General features: G+C 38.8%; 1 protein-coding gene across 1 annotated transcript in view; it reads left to right on the top strand.

The window, feature by feature from the left end:
- LOC306882817 (calcium uniporter protein, mitochondrial) overlaps positions 1–21260 on the top strand; it is a 78333-nt gene that overhangs the window by 11454 nt on the left and 45619 nt on the right. The window contains exon 2 of the mRNA XM_079437730.1: positions 16052–16165. Within this exon, the coding sequence (XP_079293856.1) occupies positions 16052–16165 (114 nt within the window). The remainder of the gene's footprint in view (positions 1–16051; positions 16166–21260) is intronic.

Raw genomic sequence — 21260 nt, 5'->3', positions numbered from 1 at the left:
GCATATTCTCACCTGAGCTTACGTTATGCCTACGTCCTACCTCATCCACTGGAACGCCGCTCTCTCATGAACGTGCGTACGACAGTTAGCAGAAGCTAACATGTTCATGTAGCTGTAAACATGTTAATTTTAAGTGCTGTGTGGTCAACTAGACCACAAAACCACCATGTTTTTCTTAATGACAGGAGGCAAATTTAAAGGACTTTTCTTTTGTGGTGTGTGTAGAAATCAACATGGGTCCTCCATGCAGGATCCAAAGCATCCAAGAGTTGTTACACTGTCCCAAGACACCACAGTGGAAAGGAGCTTTTAATTTGCCTGCTGTCATTTAAGACATGGTGGTTTTGTTATTCTACATGATAGGGCTTGTTTTATGTCACTGCGGTTGTTTTGAAAGATAGAGATCTTCCAATTTCCTAATTGTCAGACCTATATGGGTTAGCTGCTGTACTATCATACGAGCCTTTTCAGAGAAGCGATTGTTCATGATGGCCATGTAGCCAAAGGTTAATTGTTCTGTAGGAAGGCACTGCCATTATTGTCCCTTGGGCTCTGCTGGACTCCACATGGCTTTCAGTACTATCCTTCTAAGCTCTCCATTATACTGTATGTTATATGAGCAGTCATACGAATAAGTGCTTCAAGCAGGTCTCATAGTTGAACCAAAGTGTGTGAGATAATGAGGGCAGTTGTGCTCCGCTCTCATCCTTAATTCAGCATGTGCCACTGTGTCTGTGCTGAGCAACGGTGCTCCTGATGTTGATGACTCAGCTTCCCGCTGTTTCATTACTCTGTAGCCGCACTGTGCCTCTTAAGTGGAAACAGTCAATGTTCCCATGTTCCGCAGGCACCCGTGGGTCAGTTTGGGACAGTGTCCCACTGCAGAATCCCTCAGGAAATGCTTCTTCACATTGAACCTAGGGCTGCTCGATTAATCGAAATGAAATCGCATTTGCGATTGGGCAGAATTTGCGTATCTTGTCAGTGAAGCACGGTTCTGTGATCAGTAGTAAATCTCCATCCGAAGGCCAGGGGGCGCTCTCATGCTGAAACTCCAAATACATCCCGCAGAAGAAACCCAGGAAATGCAGGTTGTGGCTAGAAGGGATACAGCTCCAACCGGAAACGAATAATGAAATTAATTTTCTACCTATTTGTGTTTTATTAACGTCTACTACTACCCCTTACAATAATGAAAAAATAGTAATTATTGTACAGTGTGACACAAATTATGCCATATTGATGTGCGCAGGCCCAGTGGCGCCATACGTATCCCTTCTAGCCTTAACCGGAAATGCCTGAAGCTGAATAAACAGAAGATTTAACTGCTTTCATTAATAAACAGGACTACGACAATATATGATTTATCGGAGTTCTTATTATAATTTTCATTATCACTGCTGAGGATGCTATGAAATATGTTGCGTGCCTTATTCTGTGTAAGAAGCCACATCATCTCACAGAAGGATTTATTTCAAACACTCGACTGACGTTATGAAGTGAGTTTGGAGTAAAAACATTAAATGTGGTATTTTCACGTGCTTTCCAATGGAGCAGCATTTACTACACAGAGCCGTAGTTCACTGAGAAGCTACGCAAACAGCTGTCATTATCGCAGAACGATTTCTTTGATTTCATAATCACACGATTAAATCACTCTGAGATCATGAACACGATATTGCGTAGCTTGTCAGTGAATTACGGCTCTGTGTAGTAAATGCTGCTCCATCTGAAAGCAGGTGATGGAGATTTACTACAGATTACAGAACCGGCTTTACTGACACGATGCACATGGCAATCGCATTCGATTAATCAAGCAGCCCTACTTGAACCTCATTGAAGAAATGTTGAGAACTGTATCTGTGAATCATTCATTTTCTTAAGAATAAATGTGATTTTATTAACCGGTTTCTGCTTGTGTTTCATGCTTTCAAAATGTGCAGCCGAAGAAGACAGGACCAAGTTTAAAGCAAGTGCATTGTCCATTGAGAACGTTCATTGCAGCTGCATGTATGAAGACTGAACCCAAGAGGTCACCTCTATACAAAGCAACTTGCTATTGGCAAATTTAGCATGTCACCAAATGATAATCCAACACGAAATTTCCAAAGGAAATCCTGTCTATTCATATAATTTAGATTAGGGCTGTGCAATTAATTGAAAAACAGTTGTGATTTTGATTTTGGCCTCCAACGATTATCCAAATACAATAAAACGATTATTGCGCCCCATTCCAGCCCCCTTTCCAGAGGTGCGCTTTCGTTCCTCCATAAAAGCCCAATTTTACATGCAAATCAGTAAGACTTTTGCAAAATGGGACGTGCTTGATTTATAGAAGTATACTAGATTTATTCATGTTTTTAAAAGCGTGAAAGAGAACTTGTGCTTCTCCTCAGGAAGATAACATTATATGCAGAACACGGACATGCAACGTCAACGTTTAGCTCAAGGTGCGCGCCTAAATGGTCAAATACACGCAAAAATGTGTAAAAATTAGTGCTGTCAAATTATTAATCGCATCCAAGATAAAAGTTTTTCTTTACATAATATATGTGTGTGTGCTGTGTATATTTATTATGTGTATATATAAATACACACATGGATGTATATATTTAAAAAAAATGTTATGTTTCTATATTAAATAGATTTATATATGTTTTTTCAGCTCATGAAAAATGGGGGCAAAAACATGTTGCAAACAAAACGTTTATTTCGGATGCGATTAATCATGATTAATCGTTTGACAGCACTAGTTAAAATGCGTTGCTTCATGATTATTCATGTATATGTCATTTGCTTTTTTTTTATTAATCACAGTTTAATTATTTTCAATAATTTTGAGGACTTTTTTTCTATTTTTTTGTTTTTACTACTAGGCTAGTTGCTTAATACTCTGTTGTGGTATTGAGAATAGTGAAATTTAAAAGTAGATGTCATTGCAACCTTATTTACAGGAAATATACATTTGATATGTATCACAATCTTTAAATAAATCACTTATATAATGTTTAGGTCATATGGTCCTCTCATAATCGTGATTACAATATTGACCAAAATAATCATGATTATGATTTTTGCCATAATCGAGCAGCCCTAATTTAGATTTAATTTTTGTGAACTTGATTCAAGCTAATTTGCATATGAAATGAAATGCATCAAAAAAGAGAGACTCATTCACAAATTGTCTATTTATTGTCAATTGTGTGTCTATTTCTTTGCATTTGCTCAACGCAAGTTGAATTGGCATTTAGCATTTAACAACACTGCAGAACACCGATGTCTGGAAAATAGAGGTGAGCGTTGGGACAGTATGACCAAAATCCTTGCATATGGACACCTGTGCCAGTGGAACGGAGGCCAGTTTCTAAGAGCCGCACAGGTAAACCTCACTCCCCTGAACTCATGAAACATGCTAGCGACTGGCTGGTTTTTAGCTTGCTTGTTAGCACACCCGCCTCCCATGACGGAAATTCCAGTCGAATCCCGCTCGGAGCAAGAATGAGGGGGGTAGAACTGGAGGGGTTACACCTGCACATTATTTGAATTCTTGACTCAACTTGTTTGGGTCACATTCCACGTTATTCCTCCTTATCGCTCTCTTGTGAGCAATATATACTGAAATATAAACAGGAAAATCTTGACGTTTATATGTTCTCATACTACCCTGCCCTAGTAGATAGTAGGTTATTCAGGGGATGAATGCTATCCTCTAATTCTTGGCATGAGACTATTTTCAATTGCGTGTAAAACAATTGATTTGTTTGATGCATTAAGTTTAAGCCCCACGTGACCGTACTGTGAACCATAATTGTAAATGAAAGCAGGTTTTGTAATTACAAGCACAATGTTAAGTTGTTTGTTGCCTTGGTGAGTAGGGGGTTAAGACACAAATGTGTGTGTTTATCAACCGAGTCTTCGGGGAAAACAGCCTGTTTGATGGGGGAGTTTGCACTGTGGATCAGCCTGTCAGCCTTGGCTCTTGAGCTGGAGATTTGCAGCCCTGCTTCAGCTATGTGCTGTCAAATGATACGGGCATTCCCAACACCACTGATGGATGAATAAACACACAATTTTACTTTTGCATGCTTATTCCATTTAATCTCCCAGACCGTTTTACCGTGAGTAATTTTGGTATGGCATATAGTAGTTATCATTTAAAGTATCTAATCCTTTTTTTTATTTTTTATAGCACATCCCTAATTTGAATGTCGTCGTCATGATGCAAGGTTAATTTCACTGGCAAAGTGCATGCATGCTTAAACTCCTGTAAATAGAAATAATAACACTTAAACATGCACACATTTGGACTAGTTGTTCCATAAGTCAATGCTTTGGGGTTAGCTTAACTGTTTGTCAGTTGCGTGACTTCTCTGTGTGTTTTATATGGCATTCACTGGCCGACCAGTTGACTAAAGTTATGGACAACTAGTTCACTAGTAAAAATGACTAAGTAGTCGTGCCAGCTCTAGCGCACAAACACAGAATTTGCAGTGTGTGACTCTAAATGAGACCAAGGAAAACCCTGACACATTAATGGCCCTAACAGTTAATTCTCAGAGGGGTTTAGTAGGCAGAACAGTGTGTGTGAGGGTCACCCTGTTGTAAACCATCACATCAAGTTTCCTTGGCAACTGATAAACCACTAGACTGTTGCAATACTGCGACCTGCATTCTGAAACTGAGGAAATGTTTTAATAAAAAATGTTGAGTTATAATATGTGGGTCATCTGAGGAGTGCAGTGGAACTTTGCATTGTGGCTAAGGCACAGTGGCTTAACCAATGAGTGTTTGCGTATACAACAAATGCTAATAACAGGTCATGTGAAATAATGGTAGCAGAGCAGTACATTTACTGAAAAAAGGCTGAAACTACAGATGTAGTCTGTGCAGTAATACAAGTACATCCAAACTATAAAGATATTCACAAAGACAACCTCTTCCACAGACAGAAGTTTTCTTTTTGGATGGGAGACAAAATGTCCATTGACAAACTGATCCAGCTTTAAAACTGCAAATCAGCAGTAGGTTACTAGTTTGTGAAGAGGTGCATTATTTCTGCTGTCAGTGATTCTTAACCCAGCAGTGGGTTGCACAAAACTACCAAACACTGAAAATAACTCCTCAAAATGACCCAACAGGCTAAACCAGGGTGAAAAAAATATATATTAAAGGGTAGTCAAATGATTTGGAACTATTCTGTAGTTCATGAGGGTTGCAATGGACCGCTCTTCTCCACTGCTCCATATCCTCAAAGTGTATCACGTTTCAATTGCTGACAAATGGATTTTTCTCAATAGCTGTGCAGTCTTGATTGGTATTGTTTTCCTTCTAAAAGAGGAACAAAAGGAAAAAAATGAAGGTAGGAGTAAAAAAGAGAAAAACAACAAAGTAAATCTATAGCCAGGATTAGTGCTTCTGTCAGAATCCCTCAGTGTTCGAATCTCCGGTTCACCAGGGTATCCTCGAGGATTCCCTCTTATTACCCAGTACGCGATATAGGGAGAGAGACTTAAAAGCTAAGTGACTATGCGGTTTAAAAGGATTCTCGTTTTTCTTGCACAGAAAACAGACACATTGCACACAAAAGATTTGTTTCACTGGCAAAATGCTGCGGCGGGTGAGCCTGCGGCGACTCCACAAAGGCATGTAAATCTAGACTGAAGTGTTCCACGCGCAGCTCGAAAGAAAGCATGAACATTCAGGGCAAGCTGCTTTCAGGCGGGCAAGGAGTGAACAGACTGCATTCACGGCTCATATGACTTCACACTTTTCCCAGTCACCATGGAGTTGCTGTGGAAACGCGGCGCTTTTTCAGGAAGTTCCAATTCAGCCTGCTGAAATGCACCCACTCTCCCTTCATTTATATGTGATCTGTGAAATAGTACAGCCAGCTGGTCGGCACTGACACCTTACGCTAAGAGCATTGGCAGTTAGCCTCTCGGGTTATTGTCAAGGTGTACTCTAACATACAACTGTAGTGTTAGTCCCAGACTAATGCGGTCTTGTATTGACTCGCTAAGCCCATATCAAATTTCTTTTCAGAGTGATTTGATTGTGTAGCCTTGCATCAATACAGCAGTGAGTCTTGCTTTATAAAAATACCTATAGTGTGGATCAAGTGCTCTTAAAAAGTCATGGACTTCAACAAAGTTGTCTAAGTGAAACATTCTTCCATGCAAAAATTATTGAATCAACTCTCAGAGAAAGAAAATACCATCTAGATTTTGCAAGCTTTGGGTTTGTAAAGGAGGCACTTGGTGAAAACAGATGTTTTGCTGTCACTCAGAATAAATGTTTGAAGACAGTTGTTTCTATGGGAGTTCTTTTTTTTTTTTTTGAATTTGCATAACATTATTGCTCAGCCAATGGAGGATCTGATCTTTGTGGGTAAGTCTCAAGTAAAAAAGTGGGTTGGCTTCTCTGTCAAGGCCAGAGTGGTAAGTACTATCCAGTGACCAGTAATATATTGAGAATGAGCTTTATTGCCAGGTATGTTTACCCATACGAGGAATTTGTTATAGTGACAGAAGCTCCACAGTGCAACAGAATGACAGCGACAAGACAGGACACAGATAATAAGAATAATATACAAAATAGGCAATGTATAAAACAGCAAAAACACTAAATTATAGACAATTATGTATGTACAGGTATAATGTGCAAATTTGAAATATAAGTATGTGTTAAGTAATGTATAATAGTGTTGTCTGTTCCACGTTTATTGTCAACTGTTCATGTGATGGGTTGCCTGACGGAAGAAACTGTTCCTGTGCCTGGTCGTTCTGGTGCTCAGAGCTCTGTAGCGTCGACCAGACAGCAACAGTTCAAAGAGGGAGTGTGCTGGATGTGAGGGGTCCAGAGTGATTTTGCCAGCCCTTTTGCGCACTCTGGATAAGTACGGTTCTTGGAGAGTGGCTAATAATCAGAGCTCTCTGCAGTGCAGGACTAATAACAGACTCTAACGAAGGGGATAGGTGTCTCTCCTCTACTGGAAAACTCAGCTAATCGACCATTCACACTCCTTATGGACCAATATGTATAGACTGTTTTCACAAGCTGAGATTAAGTGGTCACCGATACACAAACGTACATATTTCGTTGTGGGAAATTCAGAATTAAAAATTTTGGTTCCCACAATTCATGGTTGGTAATGTGATTAAATTGGCCGCACTTCACAGAATGATCCAACACACATCATGTTTATTTATATATATATATATATAATTTTATAATGTATAGCTGGCTGCTTTCTTTAATAATCTTTGATTGGACAGATGCAGCTAGCAGCAGGATATGTTCATGTGGAGGAACAACTTGAGCCTTGAGAAAGATCTGCTAATAGATGTGCATGAGAGGGGGTGAATGAAAATGAGATGCTAAAGAGGCTCTCAGGGGGCAACTGTCTAATTCCCCGTTTAGCATACAGCAGAGCCGCTCTTTGCTGTCAGACGATTTACCGGCACTCTCATCTCTCCGGCATCTGCCTTTGTCCGCTGTTTCTTCTGTATGTCTGTCTCACCTCAACACGCCTACACCATCACCATTTCTCCTAATATTCACGGTGAGGTCCTTTCCATGTGACCTGCTTTGTGAAGGTGTGAAAGTTGCAGAAGGAGCAAGACTTCCTGACAACCGAATAATATAAATTTTTTTTTCTTGTTTTTCCCAGCAAAAGGGCATGCTTTGAAAATGTCAGGAAAACGGTTAGGAAAACGTAGATCAAGAGAAAGGCCAAGGGAGAGAGAAAGCGAAAGGTAATTTCCTACAATGAGCGGAGGCGTCATTTTCAAGCACAATAAAGTCCCTTGTAATCGCTTGACATTGTAAGGTTTACAGGGCTCTCGCTGGGTTTGTTTATCTTTTAGTGACAGTAGCTTCTCAGTATATGCCCATTTTCCCCTTTTGAGAGAATTTTAATGTGAACAACAGTTGTAAATATGAACAACAATCTGGTTTTGATATCATTCATTAGAGTGTGTCGACTAGAATGGGCACTCCTGCAATCTCTGTGTCTCGTTGTAGGGCTGCCATGTTACGGGTCTTTCATTATGAATGAAGAAAAACAAAGTAATTCATCTTTGTTTCTTAATGGACAGATAGTTTAAGTGATTACCTACCTCACTGTTATTGAGCCTGCTGAGTGGATATGTTGGGTTTCTCTGTTATTGGCTGGGGGTATTGAACTCTGGGTCTATATATCTCTCACTCTTTCAGAATACAATATATGTTTTTTTTTTTTTTTTTTCTCCAGATACCCTATAACCTGTCTTGGACTGTACATTCATGGACTGATAGTTTATCCATATTATTGGCAGGCTTCTTCTGCCCATTTTACAGCCACTGGGGCGCACCAGTCCATCTGGAAAGAATTTGCTATAACTGCTGTGAAACTGTTATAATTTTTTTGAATTTTCAAGTTGGTCTTCTAGTGTAGAATAAAGTATTTCTGATTAAACAGCACATAAAATCAAAAACTGCGGCTTTGTGTTGGTCAGATAGATCGTTCTTGTTTAAAAGTAGGTGGTTCTCAAACAGATTCTTGAGGTTTTGGCAGTCACATTGCACCTTATTGCACCACATTACACCTACGTTGGCTGTTTGGGATAAAAGCACGGGCTGTTCAGTATGCTACAGTGTCTTAAGCAGAGGTGTCCAAACTTGCTCCTGGAGGACCACCTTCATGCAAAGCTTAGCATCAGAAATTTGAATCCGTAAAAGTTTGTAGTAATCAAGAATTACTGCGTTCAGGTTTAAAGTTGTACTTAAGCAATGCAGGAAGATGAAATTCCATGAGCAAAATTAGACAACCCTGATGTTGGGATACTAATTTAATGAATCCAACACACTTACCTGAAAGTATCTAGTGCAGGGCTGAGCAACTTTAGACCAGGAGGGCCACTGTCCTGCTGAGTTCAGCTCCAACCCTAATGAAACACACCTGCCTGTAGCTTTCGAGTGATCTTGAAGACATTGATTAGCTTGTTCAGGTGTGTTTGAGTATTGGAGCTAAACTCTGCAGGACAGTTGCCCTCCAGGACCAAAGTTGCCCAGCCCTGACCTAGTGATTCTGAAGACCTTGATTAGCTGGTTCATTTGTGATTTAATTAGGGTTGGAGATAAACTGCTGGTAGGTGGCCCTTCAGGATATGACACCAATCTTTTCACAATTCATGATTTAAATGTTTTTTTCTCCATGATAATTTGTGTACATTTTCTGGAAATTTTGTATTTTCAGCAAATCTGCATTTGATACAGACAGTAAATATTCAGGTACACAACTGGGTGACATTGACACAAATTAAAAACAAGGCTGTGGCTGTGAGGGACTGAAGTGTTCAAATTAAACATGGCATCTACTCTGACAAAGGTCTGCTGGTTGCCTCAGTTACCCAGCTTTGTCCTTGGCAGAGGTTGTGCACCTGATGTAAGTCTAGAATAGAGGAATTGAATGCGTACGTGTGCATGACTGAGTACACATTCTCATGGAGACCGGGTTTGCCATATGTTTACTTCACTCGTGTGTTCCTCCAAGCACACTAATACGGTTCATTAGAAGGGATTCCTTTCATTTTCAAATCGTGACTCCTGTCATAATTTTTCTGCTTCTGGCTGAGCTGCCCTCCTCTAACCCTCCCTCACACACTCACTTCCTTGGAATGCATTGTATAAGAGGCTGATTCATGCAACACAGTGCCTCATCTTTATCCACTCAATGAAACCTATTCTCCAGACATCCCCTGTACTCCTCCTTAACCACTCCTTTCATGTCCCTTTGGGTCACTCAGTGAGTAGTAAGACCACGCTAAATGCACATGTGTGTTTGTGGATTCAAGAGATCATGTTCTCTGTTTCCCAAGCCATTTATGGGATGCAGAGTCTAAGTCACAGTTGCTCATGGTGCACATGATATGCAGTTGCGGTCTTGTGAAACTTTGATAGCTATTGTATGCAAAGTTAATGGGCCTGTAGAGTGTCACATTTGTCAGTTTAGCTTTTATTAACATGCTATGCACACTTTTGACAAACCCATGCTCCTGCTGGCTTCACAGCAGAGGACTTCTTGAAAAAGGTTATGAAGAGTCAGCAAGAAGTGCATCATATATTCTAGTCCAGGGCTGTCCAAACTCGGTCCTGGAGGACCAGTGTCCTGTAGAGTTTAGCTGTTGGAGTGAAACTCTGCAGGACTGTGGCTCTCCAGAACCCTGATTTAAGGGAAGATATCCAAGTGTGTACTGTTGGTGTGCCTCTGGGAACAGATTTGGGAAACACTGACTTTTTGAGGAATTCACATTGACAGTAATGAGAGGTGACAAAGCAGCTAGAAGTCATGTGTGAGGTTTGACTTGTTGACATCTAGAAATTGAAATGCCTTTAAAGTGAAATACTCTTAGACAAGCCACAGACTACCAGATTTGGGAACAAACAGTTCAGGACATTTCTGCACCAAGTTTCTAACTTAAAGTTTGTTCAGATCCCTTGTGTAGTATGTCCTAATGGTGATGCTTGTCATAGAAACCACTGCTAATACAAGGAAAGGGTCAGAAAAGAACCTAATGTCTAGGAGGGTCTCATCATTCCAACAAAGCGTACCTGCACACTGACCCCCTCTCATTATTACATTTACACTCAAGCTGTGAATGCTGCTTTTATCCCTCATTCATACTGATGCAGAAGGCAGCAGGTATTGATTTTTTGCACTCTTTGTTCCAGCAGCTGTCTACAGTGAGATTGCTTTGGATGTGAGAGAAGGCTTTTCTCCACACACACACACACACACACACACACACACACACACACACACACCTGTAGCCAAAGTCTTGAGCCATATGATGAACCTTTTTGGACATGACATTTGGAGTCAAAATGTAACTTTGCAGAAAAAAGTACTAATTACCAGCATATTGATTAATTGTCTATAATCTGATTAAATACCTGCAGAAAAAGATCGGGCATCTGAAAAATCTATAGACAGGCTTTGATTTGGGAAGTTGAACTAAGGCCTGTTTCACACTACACACAGAAGTAGCATGAAGGAAGCATTTAAACAATGCACGTTTATTTCTATGCCTATATTAAAGGTTACATATTTCACATTGCCCACTTAGTGCAATGCTGCATAGCAGAAGTGTTCTGTATGTGCCTTTTTTGGCACTGGGGCTTTTTATGCAGTACATACTGCAGCATGCTCAACTTGGTATGGTTAAAATGTAGTATAAACCTCATCAATATCTTTGTAATGGCAACATGGACATAAAATGATAGGATGAACTACCCGCACAATATTGTAAGATGTCTGTCAGGCTTTATGCAAGTTTAACATGCAGTAACAACACTGTAAAAAAAAAAAAAAAGTTAAGCCAACTTAAAATTAAGGCAACCAGCTTCAGCAGATTTTTGAGATTCTCAACTTTTTGTTGTATAAACTTGAAACAAGAAGTTGAGAAAACTAGTTTTTTTACAGTGAAGAATACTGCTCTTCTGTGTATGTCACGTTCTTCATGTCATTCAAATTACATTTCAGAACAATCAAGTTAGTAATTAATAATTCTAATCGGCTAATATTTGATAGTCGTTTATAATTAATGTATGGCTGTTATCACAAGAAATACCCAATTTAGTAAACCAGAAATCAATTTATTGTCTGTATAGAGCCGTTTTCAAAGAATCAGCTCTATTAGGATCATCAGAAAATAAAAACAGATCAACCGACGATATTAATAGTAGAAACAAAACTGAATTTTTAAAAAAATAAATTCTCAATGACTTGAAATTTTAAACTGTACAAGTTAGTTTTGTAAGTTATTAAATATGACTTGTCTATATATGTCTCGAAATTGCTTATTGATAACCTTCAGAGCAAGGAATCCTCTGTTCCTTCTGTTGAAGCCATAAAATATGAAAATGTTCAGTATTACTGCACCTCATTTGTGGTACTGTATAAACAGTGCAATTTACTTAATAACTCTGTTATAGCACCTAATTCCAGTGAAATACAATTAAAAAAAAATATATATTATTTTAAACTTATGCTATGGCTGTCATTTTCCTGGAATTGCCACTTGGAGGACACAGATTAGATTTTGAGGCGCGAAGATCTCTCAGATACAGAGGCCTGTTCACGCCTTGCTATCCTAAGTACAACTAATGCGAAGTACAGCTCTTTCATACGTTTCATATGTCTCCTGTGTCATGTGCTGTGGGCCTGTAAGCCTTTCTGGGTGTTTAGTTTGCGTGCATGGCTTTTATATATGTCTTACTCCTGTTTCTCTCAGCCTTGTGTCTGCATTTAGAACTGCTGTGCTCTAGGCTTGTGTATCACGGTGGGCCTCAGTAACACTTGCTCATGTCAGGTCATACATTAACTCTAAGTCTGTTACTCATCTATGAACGAGAGCAGAACTTAACCTCATAGGGAATCTCAAAATGAGAATATTCGTTTGTTTACTGCCATGACAAAATGAGGTTCCTCCTTGTTTTATTTTCAGCTAAGATGTCAAATGGCACGTGCAAAATTTATAATCTCAAAACCATTAACAACTGAAAAGATCTGAGTTTTTTGAGTCAAGTTTAGTGTATTGAGGACCTTGCAAATATTTCACTCCTAGGTTCTTGTCAATTCACGATGAGCTTATTCCTAATTATCCTGAAAATCAATATTTAACCAGTTTCTGATGCAATAGTTTCGACTTCATGTTTTGTCACATTAAACTGTGTGACTTTCCTGTGACTTAAGTTTCCCACAGTGATGAAAGAGCTCATTTCTGAACTGACAGATGTTACGTAACTGTCAGCAAACCCCCCCCCCCCCCCCCCCCCCCCCACCCCCTTGATCGGCGACGTTTTAAAGCAGATACCGGTTAGAAAAATATATTTTATATTAGCAGATTTTGAATCTGCCAGCCTTTGCTTATGGACACTGTGTCTACAGATCTCCTATGAATGTCCAGAAAGCCACTGTCACTGTGCTGACAAAAGAAAACCAGACAGTTGGATGGTTGTTCCTTTGATCTTTGGGGGGAAACTTGTCATGCTGTGGTTAACTGTAATCGGCTAATCAATAGGAATACACATGGTTGCTTTATGACAGCCCTGCAGTTTGACAGGAGAGGCAAGATGACCGCACACTACAGGGCAAAAAGCCGGTGACCATGATGCCTGATGTTGAGGTTGATGATAATTTAGCCCTTCAAAGAAAGATAACTTCATAACTTTGCGTTTCTTGAATATCCCCACCTAGTATCTAAGGATGTGAGCTGTGGTGATAAGCAGAACTATTGTGTGAAGACATCTGGTCTTAAACACATGAAGAGGAAGAACTGCTGTCTGTTTTTGCCAGACCAGTGTGACTGAAGAGATGGTAGATCAGATCATTTTTCTCTCTTGCATAAGATTTCAGCTTTATTATCCCAAGTCCAACCTCTAAACTGTATGTCTGGTCTTTTTAATCTTCTTGCATATGAATCCGCGGGGTACAATTAACAAATCATACCAAGCGTGCACTTTTAACCTCAGGTCATCATAAACAATTACTGCCAGTGTACTGGGTTAATTGAAGTCTTTCCAGCAGACCTCCTCCTTCATCTGAATGGCTGACACAATAGATTCACCACATATACATGCTCAATTACCTTTCATACAGCATAAAACACCTCCGAGTCATCAGTAGGAGTCCAACTTTCATTGTTCCAGAATATTTATCTTCTAATGTCTCTTTAATATCTGCAGTCTAAAAGATCATCTTTATTTTTGCACTGTTGAAAAAGTCACACAAGTTGGAGTTCTAGCTCTTATATCTTTGATGCAACTGTTCATAAAATAAAATAAAGCTAAATAAATAAAGATGAATGACACTATAAACTATTGTAGTGCGCATGAGGTTAGCCAGGATGTGACCCTGGACCACAAAACCAGTCATAAGGGTCCATTTTTGAAATTGAGATTTATACATCAAATAAGCTTTCTATTGATGTATGGTTTATTAGGATCGGACAATATTTGGCCGAGATGGATACAAATATTTGAATATCTGGAATCTGAGGGTGCAAAAAAATACAAATTGAGAAAATAGCCTTTAAAGTTGTCCAAATGAAGTCCTTAGCAATGCATATTACTAATCAAAAATTAAGGTTTAATATATTTACGGTAGGAAATTTACTAAATATTTTCATGGAACATGTCCTAATGGTTTCTGGAAAATAAAAGAAAAATCAATCATTTTGACCCATACAATGTATTTTTGGCTATTGCTACAAATATACCCCAGCGACTTAAGACTGGTTTTTGCAGTAGGGAAAAAAAGGATCAACAAACTGTTATGCGTTTAAGTAACATGATATAACTTGTGTTTTTATGAACCAGTTAAGTGAACAATACAATGATTCATTTAAACATGCATGCATGCAAACTGTCATTGGTCATCACACAACAAATCTGAAAATAATAGTTTGTAGAGTCAAGGGGATGAATCAAACGATCCACTTCTACACGTAAAATAAAAGATGGTAAAAAAGAATAAAAGTAAATAAGTACGCTGATTTATTCCAAAGAAATATTTGAGAAAAAAAAAAAGTTTGCTTCTTCTTAAGGCAAATCCATGTATACATTCGTCCTCTGAAACACAGCCTGGTCCATTCTTGGAAGTTACAGAAAGCCAACCAATCAAATTAGAGTTTTGCCAGATTGAGAGAGTGTTTTTCTTTTTTGTGTGCAGTATGCATCAGATAGTCAGTAAATGGCCTGTAAGTGTGCTAACAGTTGAGACTGAAATAAACAACTTGTCTAACGCTATAAGTGGATCTCACAAAAGTAATAGGTTTTGATGAGACGATTTGAAGGAGGGATATCCTCACAGCCTACACAGGGCAGGGCTAATTGCCACTGTCATGGCTGAGTGGCCAAGAGGTTCACTCATGCCTGAGACTGTGACACTTCAGCAAAATAATTTAGTTGCTCACATTGACTGTCCTGTCACTGCTTTGTGTTTAAACACCGGTGACACAATGTGAAATCTCATCTCTGGCTTTGCATACACTAGCCTGTTATTTTCTCTCTATTACTTTCTTCTCGTTCCTGGGGTGATGGACGTGACACCTTTTATCTATCACTCCGGGAGCTGTACAAATACACTGTAGAAGTCGAGAGTGAGATCTACGGGCTCGGCGCCTGCATTAACTAAAGATAAGAGCTTTGCAGACATTTGAGTCCTTGACCCCGCTCAACCTGTGCTGCACCTCGCCTACGTATTCCCTCACATCCACACGCTGTCCCCCGCTGCTTTCTGCCTCTGATGCGACATAGCCACCTGCAGCTGTCTGTAGTACTGAGCTTTTGCATAATTAATTTTGAATGTGTGTAACTAGTTTTAATTTGATAGGGAACAGCTGCTATATGATGAGTAAGGATGGTAAGTTTCAGTGCTGTATTCAGTTTGTGTCATGGTTCCGTTTCACTGCCATCCAGTAAATATTTGATACATTGGTGGCAGGTATTAATTTCTTTACCTGATCACACATTTTTTAGTTTTAATGAAACTTTTATAACGCCAGTCTGCGCCTGCACCCAAAATAATTTCTCCACTTTATCCCACTTGTCCTTAGAACAGCCCTAGTTGGAATTAAAAATGCATGTTAAAAATAAATTAGTATGGAAAAATGCTTGTGCTGCTTTCAAGTGCACCTGGGAAACTCAAACCCCAAAAACTACATCTGAATTCATATACATGATATCATAATTAAATATTGCGTTGTTATATAAAGCAAACAATGAAAGTCACCTGCACCTATAAAATGAAATACAACATGCAACTTTAAAGTTTATAATCATTCACTGTTATATTATCTATATTATACATCCATGTTTCTGCAATGTTTTAAATCTTCAAGTGTCGCACCTCGGCAACTTGTGTCCCATTTTGTAAATACAACTTCACTTTGTCATTCATGTGTTTGGAACTCCTAATTACAATATATCCACTTACAGGGAACATTATTTGAATAGCATTCATTGTTCTTGAATGTCATACTGATATTCTGTATTTCCTCCTTTCCTGCAGGAGGCGCTGTCCATTTCCCTTGGAGGTCACCAGACTGTCAGGAGAGCACACGGTCTGAGAACAGGTGCCAGGTCTGCTCTCTTCTGTCACCCCAGTGCCACTCTGACCGCCCAGGTGAGTGCTTCATTCACAGCCAGAGCTACTGTGCAAAGCTGCACTTGAGAAGTGTTTGTAAGCCCTACCCCAAATGCTGACCCAAAGCCCTCAGTCGCATTCAGATTCTACACATGTGACTCTGGACCACAACACCAGTCATAAGTAGCACAGGTATAGTTGTAATAGCCAACAATACATTGTATGGGTCAAGCTTATAGATGTTTCTTTTATGCCAAAAATCATTAGGATATTAAGTAAAAATCATGTTCTATGAAGATATTTTGTAAATTTCCTACCGTAAATGTCAATTTAATATGCATTGCTAAGAACTTCATTTGGTCAATATTTTATTTTTTTTGCACCCTCAGATTCCAGATTTTCAAATAGTTGTATCTCGGCCATATATTGTCCTATCATAACAAACCATGCATCAATGGAAGGCTTATTAAATCTCAATAAAAATAAAAAAAACCCTTATGACTGGTTTTGTGGTCCAGGGTCACATTTGTGATGTAACGTCATATACACAGACGTGCTGTTACTGACTGTTAATCCACATAAAGCGTGCAATTTGTTAATGATAAGAAGCATTTATAACCAGGGTTTTATATTTTGGTGAAGCTGTTACAGTCTATACTAATATAAATGTTATCAAAAAGTTGTCCTTTTGAGGTGTAACGTTTTTCGGTGGAGGAACAGTTTATATGGAAGTCCATTTCTGCCAATGAATAAAAAATACAACCAATTATTGCAACTTTTTATGTCACAATTATGACTTTTTGAACTTGCAATTGCGAGTTTGTATCACGCAATTGAGGAAAAAAATTCAGAATTGCGAGTTTGTATCATGCAATTCTGAGAAAAAAAAGTCAGAATTGTGAGATAAAAAGTTTCATTGCATGAAAAAGAATAGAATTGCATGCATCACACGAGCACTCGTTAATCCAGGCGTTTTTTATTGCTGTCTCCAGGAGTTTGTTGTCGTTGTTCTGTCTCCTCCATTACTTTTTAACTGTGAACCACAGTGTTATCACCTTGTCAACAAACCGATTAGTGCAAAAGGTGCATATTCCAGCAGCACATACAGTATGGGTAGAAACATTGGGCTTTGTGTGTTTGATAGTGAAAATGTGTGCCTTGTGCTCTGTATTCATACCCTAATGTACAAAGTATACTTTTGGCTTTTACAACTTGCTCCATCCCTTATTAGATGGTATCGTCAAGCTCTTTCATTTCACAATCAACTTCATTTTAACATTTGCAAAATTGGGTGCACATTCACATCCCATGTTGACTTGACCTGTAATTTTCATTTTAAGGTCTGGAGTGTTTATCTCTAATGAATTATGATTCCCAGGAGCTTTTTATGTTGCTGTGTCCAACTTAGTTCCTGAAGAGCAATCCCAGCATAATCAAATTGATGTCTCCTGTAGTAACGTTTTTAGCATGATCATTTCATCCTGGTTTCTACTCATTGTAATTCCCTTTGACAGGAGATCAATTCTGCTAAATCTGCCTAGAGAAACATTAGTATTGGCTTTTCCTGCAACACTAGTTTGGTTTGCAAAACCAGTGAGGCGCACACATGATATTAAAACATCGCTGTAAGGTAAAGAGTTCACATAATTTAAATAGGGATGTCTGTGTATCTTCTTCCTGCCAGTGCCTACGACATAAAAAATGTATGATCAGATGATATTTGTTGTGTTGAGTGCTTGCAAGCCTTCTCACTGGTGCACTCGTATGATTCAGCATGTGTGTGGATTCTTTTGATTATTAAAATGGGGGGAAAAAATGGTCCTGTTTACGAAGTGTTGAGTGCGTTCTTTTTCCTACCCGAGGGATTTGATGAAGGAATAGATTACAGCGCATTATCAACGCTCTCTCTTCTTTCACCTTTTTCTTTCAGACTGTGTCTTTACTGCTGCAGAGTGTATGATTTTATAGAAAGGAAAGCGCATGTATTCATGAAAAAGTAGTAGGTCCAGCAGCACGCCAGAATCCGTAGTCCTACCTAAACCCATTTCAATCTGATGTACTTCCAAGTGAAACAGGATGTCAGGTTGTCATTGGTCTTGTGTGCATTGACTAGTGCAGTCTGAAAAAAAACTTTGGCATGATTTGTGCTTCCCATTGTTGTCAGATTTTATTCCAGATTTGAATAGCTAATAATTAAATTTCAACAAACATAAAAAAAACTAAATAATTCAAAATGTGCCCTCTCAGCAGGCGCACAGCTCTTATGCACTTCCAACAAAATGGATAAGTACATAATCAAATTAATAAAAAGGATACCATTTTTTTTTGTTCCCTTGATATTTTCAAGATCTGAAAAGGTCTCTGTTGTCTCTTTCATTATTTCTATTAAAGTCAATAATACCCAAACTCAAATGGAACCATTTTAATATCATATAAAACACAATATCTGAGCTGTCAGCAGTGACATTGCTGAAATAGAATCCACTGTCACTCATTGCGGACCACATTTGCTTCTGGACAACAACTGATTAACATAGAAAAGAGACCTTTTATTGCGTGTCACATCTGGTAAGGAAACAGTTTAAGCGGTTTGGATTTCATTGTAGCTTTTGAGATTTGATTGGATGGTTAAAGAGGTGGAATGTGATTGGTTATCAATGTTTCAACACCCACATGGCCTCAGTTACTTTAGAAGAAAGGTTAAAACATGCTTGCAGATTAACCAATGACTTGATAATTAATAAAAGGGTTGTTTAAGAGGAAACATTTTGGGCTCCCCAAATAACCTTCATGTGAATCCCAGCAGGCAATATAACGTCAAGGTTGACGTTGGACCCCAACATCAGACAGACGTTGCATTTTGGTTGAGAATGAAAATTGGGTGGATGTCAGTATTTGACATCAGTTTGACGTTGACGCTGGATTTTTCTTACACAGCCTAAAAACAACAACATATCAACATCAGCTGACGTCGGTATTGGACAACTGGGACACGTTGAATTGACAGTGAATTTTGGTCAACCGAAATTGAACCAAATATCAAGGTCTTATGATGCTCTGTGCCTGCTGGGATAGTTCTTAAAATAACTTTTTTGTTTATGTTTGAAGAATCTTTTTCCATTATAAAGAAGATTTGTGCAATGCAAAGTTTACATGGATGTTAAAGGCTCTTGGTGGAGAGCTTTTAATTTTAAGCCTTATTTAAGAGCGTATCTGACCAATAGCAGATTGCGGAAACTTATTTTTTTTGCATATATTATCATCGTTATTGATAGAGAAAACGAAGAGTTGAAGTACTACTACAGAAGCGCTTTTAGTGCCTCTTACTGCAACTATGCAGCACATTTGTGTTCAGATGTTTCAGGGAAGCGACGCATGAAATAGAGTTTGCATGTCTAGAGGGACTGCGTTTATACTTCGGTAGATGATAGACTTGGGGGTTTGTTCAAATGAAAGCTGTCGTGGATTTATGTGCCCAGTCTGTAATATCATGCAAAAACAGTTTAATGAGCTTGTTTAAATTTATAAACTTGGTTGTTCCACAGTGTATTCGCCTATTAAACAATATCAAAAATTAGGCAATATTTTGAGAAACTTCATGTTCCGCTATGCTGTATAACCTAATTAATAAATCTCTTCAAGGCTCCATGTCTCTCTCTCTCGGTGCATTACTGTATTGAGGGTCAGGCGCTGCATCGATTGCTCTGAACTGCAGCTCTCTTCCTCCACTGACAGGTTATCTCTCAGAGAGGGGGAGAGAGAGCTGTGCTCAGCATTATTCTCATACAGACGTGATTTATCTCTCTCACACACATACGCATGCACACACAGATCGGGAATTACCCCAACAAACAGCATGTCACTTTGAGAGATATGCCGGATAGGTTAACCGACACAGCTAGGAAAGATGGAGCAATAGGCCTAGCTGGTGTGCTGCATTAGGAGAACTGACCTTTCGCTAAGGCTGGCCTTAAAGGGACAGTCACCCAAAAATGAAAATTCTGTCATCATTTACTCACCCTCAAGTAGTTCCAAACTTGAGTTCATATAAAGAGAGTCACAAATTTAGTGACCTAGAAATAGTGACGAATTGTGAGTATTGCCTTCATTTTTTTAAATCTAGATGACAATGTTAGTTCCATGGATATGGACTGGTTTATTTTGCTCTGATTCAAGGCATTCACACATTGCTTTTTGCACTTTTGTTCTGTCTGTAGGGGAGTAATATCAGAAAGGTGCAGCTTAGAGAGGCCATTGCTCTCGTCAGTCATATCTGCAAAGCACAGCTCTCTCCATGGCAGAAGCCTGTTTTCAACAATCAAATATTAGCATTCTTATACTCTGTCACTCTGCCTAATAAGAGAATAGCAATTCTTGCTCGGACTGAGTTAGACTCTTCATGAGTGTGTCCCGTGAGTCCAGAGAGCCGTCCTGTCAAAAACATCATTTAATAAGATCCTCTATGTGCCACCTCACTCATAGTGTCACTTCTTCTTGTCTGTATCCTCCAGATTCAGATGGTACTAATTTATAGTCAGACCTATTCACATTTTACACAGAAGTCTCGATTTTAACCCCAGATATGTCTGTGTTGTCCTCGAACAACTTTCAGGATCAAATTATCGGAGGTAATTTTGGTGTCCTCTAAGGAATGTAATCCCGTTCGAATAGGAATTGCGCTATATTGCTTTTTCACAATGCTCCTCATTTATTCTGACCTTCGGCAAACTGCACTCTAACTAAAGCTGAATTTCTTCTGCTCCTTTGTTATGGATTCCTTTGCCAACTTCGTGGCTAAAATAACAACCTGAGATGGTTGTTTAACATACTGTTGGCATCCTGCTCTTTTTCTTATTTTATACATAACCCTGACAGTTTAGAAAGATTTATACTTAAAGCAAGAAAAGAAATGGTAAAGAACTCAAATAAAAGTTTTGGTTGAAACTGAAATTTTTTGAATAAGTGTTCCCTATTCTGAAGTGTTGCCGAGATTTTCTCTTAATTAGTAATTCTATTAATATTACCCCCCCCCCCCCCCCCCCCAAAAAAGACTATATTCTTTAATTTTTTTGTGACTTTACAATAACACAGAGACATTTTAATTATTATTTATCTATTTTTGGCACCACCAAAC

The sequence above is a fragment of the Barbus barbus genome, assembly GCF_936440315.1.
Source record: "Barbus barbus genome assembly, chromosome: 16".
Classification (NCBI taxonomy): Eukaryota; Metazoa; Chordata; class Actinopteri; order Cypriniformes; family Cyprinidae; genus Barbus; species Barbus barbus.
The sequence above is the reverse complement of the archived record's forward strand: the minus strand, read 5'-3'. Positions and strand labels throughout refer to the sequence as shown.